The sequence below is a fragment of the Nannobrachium achirus genome, assembly GCF_963921795.1.
Source record: "Nannobrachium achirus genome assembly, chromosome: 1".
Lineage (NCBI taxonomy): Eukaryota > Metazoa > Chordata > Actinopteri > Myctophiformes > Myctophidae > Nannobrachium > Nannobrachium achirus.
Genome location: NC_137810.1, coordinates 39,323,583 through 39,331,666, shown reverse-complemented (window position 1 = coordinate 39,331,666; position 8,084 = coordinate 39,323,583). Strand labels below are relative to the sequence as shown.

Sequence of the window (8,084 nt, the reverse complement as noted above, 5' to 3'; positions counted from 1 at the left end):
CAGTTCGTTTGGTGCGAGGCGTTGTGTGCTTGTAGATCAGCTATTTTTACTATAGTTTTATGCGACAGTCTTGTATGATGAAGCAGTGCTTTACTTTACACAAACAATAAGACATTTGAAACTTGGAGATATGAGGTTTCGAAATTTGACAAAAATGTCCACCACAAGCCAGCATGGCGATGACCCCCGCTATCTAATTCGTCTGTCTACAGAAAGCCGCCACCATGAGTACGGACGCGGAGATGCAGTGTTATGGCAAGGCCGCCATTTACCTGCGTAAGCCGGAGAAGGAGAGGATCGAGGCCCAGGCTGCACCCTTTGATGCCAAAACGGCAGCCTACGTGGCCGACCCCAAGGAGCTCTACCTCAAATGCACAATTCTGAAACGGGAGGACAACAAACTCACCGTGAAAGTGCTTGACACCCAAGAGGTACTTTTGGCCAGTGGCATAAAGTAGGCCTAACTAAGTACTTTTACTCAAGTACTGTACTCGAGTACGGCTTTGAGGTACTTGCACTTTACTGGAGTATTTAATACATCTCGGAGTCAAATATTGTACTTTTTACTCCACTAAGATTATTTTAAAACGTTATAGTTACTAAGTTACTTTGTAGATTTAGATTTTTAATACATTTTATACATTTGACATTCTGCATAATGAGTACTTTTACTTTCTGTACTGTAAGAATATTTTGATTCCATAATACTGTACTTTCCCTCAATTAAAGTTTGAGTTACGGACTTTTACACAGGTGTTCTGATTGCCGTTCTACGCCAAGAAACACCTGTGTTGGTCCTCAACATGGCCGGGGTATAGGACTACATTTGAAACCCATGAATTGATACTTTTACTTTAAAGTAAAGCTGTTAAGTATTTTATGGGCTATTTTCCACAATGAAATGTTAACCCAGAACATTCTATGTCCATGAAGTTCTGTGATTATTTTCTTTGTTTACGTTTCAAGTGTTTTTAACGGCACGTTTTGATTTTGGGTTTTAGTCATAGTCTTTTGAATAAAATACCATTTAATTATAGTCCCATTTTAGTCGTCTGAAATGTTTTGATTTTAGTCTGGTTTGAGTCGACTAATGTCATGAGATTTTAGTCGACAAAATCTACAGTTGATTAAGTCAACAAAATGCATTTTGGCAGGGCCACAATGGTGTCGTAATGCCTGATTTATACTCCAAAAATATTTGATCTACAAGCTCAATGTGTCGCAGATTGGTTGTGAGCTTGTAGATTTTCAGAGCGCGATACCCGCACACAACCAAGTATAAAATTACTTCTCCACTAGTCCCTCCCTGCCATTTTTGTCTAGTCTTTATTTGTCTACAAAATTGTCAATATATGTAGTCATAGCTTAAGTCACCATAGCTTAGTTTTAATTTCAGTTTTATTTTGTTTTCGTCAGCGAATAAAGGTAGTCTGTGAACATTTTTTGCCATAGTTTGAAGTCGACATAATTAACACTGTTTCTGAACCTGTGAAACACGTTTCGAGGCTCACTCCAGTTCTTGTAGGTGAGCAGTAAAATTGAATATGGTAGTAGTGACACAGTACAACAACTTAAATTACTAGACAATTCTATTCTATTGTTGTGTTTTCCAGGAAAAAACTGTAAAGGACACTGACGTCACCCCCATGAACCCTCCCAAGTATGACAAGATTGAGGACATGGTCGGGATGACCCACCTCACTGAAGCCACCGTCCTGTATAACCTCAAAGAGCGTTATGCAGCGTGGATGATCTATGTAAGTAAGATGTCCTACCTGTTGAGCATAGTAGGCTACTGTGTAACTGGCATGTGTTTACTTAATTGTCTCCGCCAGGCCGAAAGGCATGGGGTGACTATGTTTTGCACCCTGTCCGTCCGTCCGTGTGTCCGTGTGTGTGTCCGTCCTTCCGTCTGTGAACAGCTAATCTCCGGCACCGTGCCACGGTGGCAGCGAAACTGTGCACGCACACTCCCTGGGTGCATTTTTCACATGGGCCTGTTATAGCGCCACCAGGAGGCGGATTTGTGCAAAACACATTTTTGGACAGATACAGATACAGATTTTGTCAAAAAATCATGCAAATAGGGACACAGTATCTCTGATAGTCATTAAACGAAACGGGTCTTTCAGATTTTTCATATTCCATCCTGGCCTCGGCTAAGATTGGCTTCCAAAGTTTGCAGGACTGCTCTGTTTTGAACAAAATGCCTCAAATTATGACCACAGAGTGCGGTTTCCGTGAAATTTTGCATGCACATTCCCACTAGGCTGAGGAAGAAATGCCACTTGAACATTTTCAAATCCGCCTCATGGTAGCCCTATAACAGGCTGATTTGTGTTTTTACCTATAACTCCACAATCAGAGAAAAATGTTGTATCTCTCTAGAGGCCAAGGAAAAACCTTTGCCCTGGATTTTTCAAATCTGCCTTTTATAGCGCCACCAGCGACTTATGTAAAACACATTTCTTTGTATTACTCCTTCAGATTTTATCAAAATTATCCACGCGCTAATGGTTCAGAGCTATTTAAAAAAAAATGGTTGAGTACCACCACTGGTGTGCAGGGACCTGCCGTCCCAGATATGTGGCGTGTTCACTGCTATGTTGTTATAATGTTCTCTCTCTTCTCCCCCCTTCAGACCTACTCTGGCTTGTTCTGTGTCACTGTGAACCCCTACAAGTGGCTCCCAGTGTACGACCAGGAGGTTGTGAATGCCTACAGAGGCAAGAAGCGTGTGGAGGCTCCACCCCACATCTTCTCTGTCTCTGACAACGCCTATCAGTTCATGCTTACTGGTACGTACTAGTCCGGATAATGTGAAACATATACATATATCAGTTCATGCTTACTGGTACGTACTAGTCAGGACAATGTGAAACATAATACAGCAGCATCATGGTTTTGTGCAGAATTATATACTGTAGTTGAGAACTAAAAACACTTTACTTTACCATTTACAGATAGAGAGAACCAGTCTGTCTTGATCACGTAAGTTCCTCATCTGCTGTTCATTTAATGAAGACAATTTTAATCAAATTCCCTGACTGCATTTCACTGACTGAATGCATTTATAACCAGTGGAGAATCCGGTGCAGGAAAGACTGTGAACACCAAGCGTGTCATCCAGTACTTTGCAACCGCAGCTGGTTCATCAGGAAAGAAGGTTGAGCAGACCTCAGGCAAAATGCAGGTATTTGAACTTTTCTTTTTTAAACATAAAGCTTTAATATAAGATATAGTGATAACTAAGTATACTGAACCAATGTAATATTTGATGATATATATAGGGGTCACTGGAGGATCAGATTATTGCAGCCAATCCCTTGCTGGAGGCCTATGGTAATGCCAAGACTGTGAGGAATGACAACTCCTCTCGCTTTGTAAGTGTAAAACAATGTCATGTTATGTGAACAATTTGGGACGTAGAGGGATGTTACTAAATCAAACCAACAATGAAAAATGTAATATAGCAACATTTTTCAGGGTAAATTCATCAGAATCCATTTCGGCACAACCGGTAAACTGGCCAGTGCTGATATTGAGACATGTAAGTATGAAGTTCACAGATGATACATTATATATCTGCCTTCAATAGAGGATTAGATTTTGAGTTATATACAATCCCGTTTATTATCATCATCATCATCATTATTATGAGGTATGTACATTAACCCTTATAGATCTGCTGGAGAAGTCCAGAGTGACCTTCCAGCTTCCTGCTGAGAGAGGCTACCACATCTTCTACCAGATGATGACCAATCACAAACCTGAGATCATTGGTGAGTTGAGTCACTGATGATAGGGTGCGTCCACACAGTACGATACAAACAGCATAACCCCCATGTTAGGGGACTAACCCGGAAGTGGCGTTGGGACGACGACCGAAGTGTCATTGTGCCGTTGTGGGGTCACGTGCACAAAGGTTGAATACAGGTTCATGGTTCAGCACTGCTGAACTGTCACCCTGTAGTGATAGGCACTAACCAATGGGACAATGGGACCTAAATCCAAGTTATCATTACAACAACCCTGTGGTCCAACCCAGTCACCAGAGAAGAGACATTAGCATTTCTGCAAACCACTGCATGTTGCATGTGTCAACGTTAGAACTAAAGGAACACAACTGAAAAGTAAAACACCAACTATAACTAGGAAACCAGCTCAGTGGCCTTGTTGTTAAGAGTGTCCACCCTGAGACTGGGAGGTCAGGGTTCGAACCCCGGCCGGGTCACACCAAAGACTCTGAAAAATGGGACCCAGTGCCTCCCTGCTTGGCACTCAGCATCAAGGGTTGGATTTGGGGTAAAATAGATCCCTGCGATATACTAGCGTCATGTGTGTATTTGTACATCAAACTGCCTCACGCTAAGGAAACAGGAGATAGGCCATGGGCTGCATGGCTCGGCAAGGCTTACGTTATAAATAGGAAACAACAAATACATGGAGACCGAACATGTCACAGATCGTGACAAATGCAACTCAAAACTAATTGTCACTTATTGTAACTTGTATTCCCTTTTCAAGAAATGACACTGATCACCGCCAACCCCTATGACTTCCCACTGTGCAGCATGGGTCAGATCAGCGTGCCCAGCATCAACGACAACGAGGAGCTGGACGCCACTGATGTCAGTAAACATCATATTCCAATGTTACATTATGCATGGATTAAAGTTCTCAATCGAGAACTCCAGATGATTTGCTTAATGTGCAACATTGTTTTCTCACTCAACAGTAACCAAACCAACATACTGTATACATGTATTCAGGGTATCTGCATACTTCTAAAGTTACAAATGAATGACTTTTAAGACCCGTTTAATACCAAATTGGTACTTTTAATAATAAAAAAGGCGTTGTGAGCTTTAATATTTTGTGTTTAGGAATCAGCACTTAAAGGACAACTTTGGTATTCTACAACAAGGGTTCATATTTTAGATTATATTTAGAGTAAAGAAATTATGAGTTTTAAAATGTTTCCATTTACTTTCTTTCTTCTTCTTTCTTTGTTTTATCCATTTTAACAGTGGGTGGGGGCATCGGTAAAGAGGCTAAATATGTATTTTTAGACAGAACAAGCCCATTCCCAAGATGCACCGCAATCCTTCACGGGCAGATGTGACTTATGGAGGCTAGTGTTACTGTAAATAGTGCTTATTTTGTCTAAAGAATACATATTTAGCCACTTGTACGTATGCCCCTACCCACTGAAATCAAAATCGCTAAAATTGCTAAAACGATAGAAAGCAGTAAATGAAAACATTTTAACGCTTGTCTTTTCTTTTCTCTAATTATATATGAACCCTAAAAAACCAAAGGTTGTCCTATAATGTGGGGGTGGGGGTTTATTAAACCGCACATTAAGAACACCTTGGCCATTAACAACATTTTCCATTGTGAGATTACATTTTTGCTCTTTAATCCATGATTATGCCAAGTACAAGGGGGCCCACTGGCAACACTTCCATGGCCCACATTTTTGGGGGAATCGCTGTAGTTCTAAAAGTGATGTTTGTTCATTTAACGTTTTATGTTATCTCAAACCTTTTATGATTCCAGGATGCCATCGACATCTTGGGCTTCACCCAGGAGGAGAAGCAGACCATCTACAAGTTCACTGGGGCTGTGATGTTCCACGGCAACATGAAGTTCAAACAGAAGCAGCGAGAGGAGCAGGCTGAACCTGATGGCCAAGAGGGTACGTAATTGATTGATTGGAATACTTTCTTATACAGAAATACAGTACGACTCTGCACAAGGTTACACTCAGACATTAAGACTAAAAGGATAACAGTTCCAGGGAGCTTGTTTCCATTGAGGTCTGACTGCATCTTCAACTAGAACTATCAGAGATGGAAAATTCTTCTGCACATATTCTGTATAAGGTCCTGTCTCTGCCTATGGAAGGGCAGAATGATCATTTCATCTGATTTTGAGGTGTTTTCTTTTTTTTTCTCTTCTTCTTCTCATGTACAGTATTTTCCTTCTGCTGTCTAAAGTTTAGATGACAAACATTTTAAACTTAGAGATGAATTGTATCTCTATGTTATTGGTCACAAATTAACATTAGCAGCTTATTGCGACCGTAGGGAGCTACTTACTGTAGAAACCTCCACCGGCTGTCCGTGGCTGAGTCAGTCAGTCAGTCACACTTTTGCCCTGCTCATATCTCCACAACCGTTGCCCCCATCCATGCCAAATTTTGCACACACACTCCTTGACTGCCAAACTACAACCTCCAAGGACCCCCGGAGCCCCAGGGACCCCCAGGTCCCTGGGGGACCCCCAGATGTAAAAAATGACCAAATGTGCTCACACGTCACACTTTTTCCCTGCTTATATCTCCGCACCCGTTGACCCGATCCATGCCAGATTTTACACACACACTCCTTGCCTGCCAAACTACAACCTCCAAGGACCCCCGGAGTTTCGGGGACCCCCAGGTCCCTGGGGGACCCCCAGATGTAAAAAATGACCAAATGTGCAAAAATGACCAAATGACCACCCCAACGGGGCTGCTCACGGGGAATTCCCGGGGACCACCGACTCCTGGTGCTCCAGAACGGATGCAAAAGTGGTGGCGCCCCCAGTGGAGGACCCCCTGCCACTGCAGCGCACATAAAATGCCGTAACTCGGGCTAGGAGCGTCCGGGAGAGCCGGGGCCGGTACCTATTCGTCCGCCAAGGCAACGCGGAGACCCCACCCCTCATTTCTCACATGGCCCTATTGTAGCGCCACCTTCAGGCCAATTTTTAAAACACATTTTTGGACACTGCTCCTACAGTTTTTGCCCTAAAATCACGAATATCACTACACAGCATGTCTACACTCATGTCATCAACATGGATCAGGAAGATTTTGGAAAAACACATTTTTGCCCTATTTGTGGAGATAAGCCACCTACGGTCGCTTATCTCCCGATTAGGGAGTCTTACTGGTACTAATTAATCTAGGTGTTTCTAACTAGACTATGGGTTTTATCATGGGTGCCCGACCGGGGGCAATAATTATTGATTATTGATTATCTCAAAATAATTGAATTTCAGAGGCTGACAAGATTGGCTATCTGATGGGTCTGAACTCTGCAGACATGCTGAAGGCATACTGCTACCCCAGAGTCAAAGTGGGAAACGAGTTTGTCACTAAGGGACAGACAGTGCCACAGGTGAATTATTTCCTCCTTCTGATTTCATATGTGTCTTAAGCACTTAAACCCTCCCATATGGTTGAGCGGAGTCCCTCATGGCTCTATACTAGTGTATTTTCTGTTTTCTGTTATTGTAGGTAAAGCTTTTGCTGAAAATAGCTGATCGACAAGCTCACAATGCAACGTGTTATGAGCTTGTCGATTTGAATGAATGCATACGACAGGCTACTAGCCTACTACACAAAACTCTAACTCTCTCCTTAGGTAATGAACTCAGTGGGTGCCTTGGCTAAGTCTATCTATGAGAAGATGTTCTTGTGGATGGTCATCAGGATTAACCAGATGCTGGACACCAAACAAGCAAGACAGCACTTCATTGGTGTGCTGGACATCGCTGGTTTTGAAATCTTTGACGTAAGTATGGAATTGTTTTAAGTGGTAGACTAATACATTTTGTTGCAATGACTTTAAGAGATTAGGCTAATCATTATTTCCACTCGCAGTTCAACACCCTGGAGCAGCTGTGCATCAACTTCACCAATGAGAAACTGCAACAGTTCTTCAACCACCATATGTTTGTACTGGAGCAGGAAGAGTACAAGAAAGAGGGCATTCCCTGGGAGCTCATTGACTTTGGCATGGACTTGGCTGCCTGTATTGAGCTCATTGAGAAGGTACCTACATACAGTATATATATACTTTTTAAACAATATGTTCATTGTTTTTAAAGAAAATGTTAAGACGTACTTTATACAATATTTTAGACATACTTTACATAGAGGCAGAAACAAAGCAAAGGACCTGACACCTAACAGAAATCAATAAAATAAAATAAACAGCGTCCAATAATGTGCATAAACTCATGTCAGTTCATGAGGTATTTCCATTATCATCATTTCAAAGCATGTCCGACATGTCGACGTCCCTTAAGAG

General features: G+C 42.0%; 1 protein-coding gene across 2 annotated transcripts in view; it reads left to right on the top strand.

Annotated features, from left to right (window-relative positions):
* Positions 1 to 224: 224 nt before the first annotated feature.
* LOC308291553 (myosin heavy chain, fast skeletal muscle-like) overlaps positions 225 to 8,084 on the top strand; it is a gene marked incomplete at both ends in the record, with an annotated part of 30,017 nt that continues 22,157 nt past the window's right edge. Inside the window, 13 exons of one of the 2 annotated variants that reach the window (XM_080733585.1) lie at positions 225 to 413; positions 1,584 to 1,757; positions 2,642 to 2,798; positions 2,964 to 2,991; positions 3,082 to 3,193; positions 3,291 to 3,383; positions 3,487 to 3,550; positions 3,684 to 3,782; positions 4,528 to 4,631; positions 5,563 to 5,701; positions 7,051 to 7,169; positions 7,416 to 7,565; positions 7,655 to 7,825. In XM_080733585.1, coding sequence (XP_080589711.1) covers positions 225 to 413; positions 1,584 to 1,757; positions 2,642 to 2,798; positions 2,964 to 2,991; positions 3,082 to 3,193; positions 3,291 to 3,383; positions 3,487 to 3,550; positions 3,684 to 3,782; positions 4,528 to 4,631; positions 5,563 to 5,701; positions 7,051 to 7,169; positions 7,416 to 7,565; positions 7,655 to 7,825 — 1,599 coding nt within the window. Of the gene's footprint in view, positions 432 to 1,583; positions 1,758 to 2,641; positions 2,799 to 2,963; positions 2,992 to 3,081; positions 3,194 to 3,290; positions 3,384 to 3,486; positions 3,551 to 3,683; positions 3,783 to 4,527; positions 4,632 to 5,562; positions 5,702 to 7,050; positions 7,170 to 7,415; positions 7,566 to 7,654; positions 7,826 to 8,084 lie in introns of both variants that reach the window. The other variant, XM_080733586.1, reaches the window with a different exon arrangement.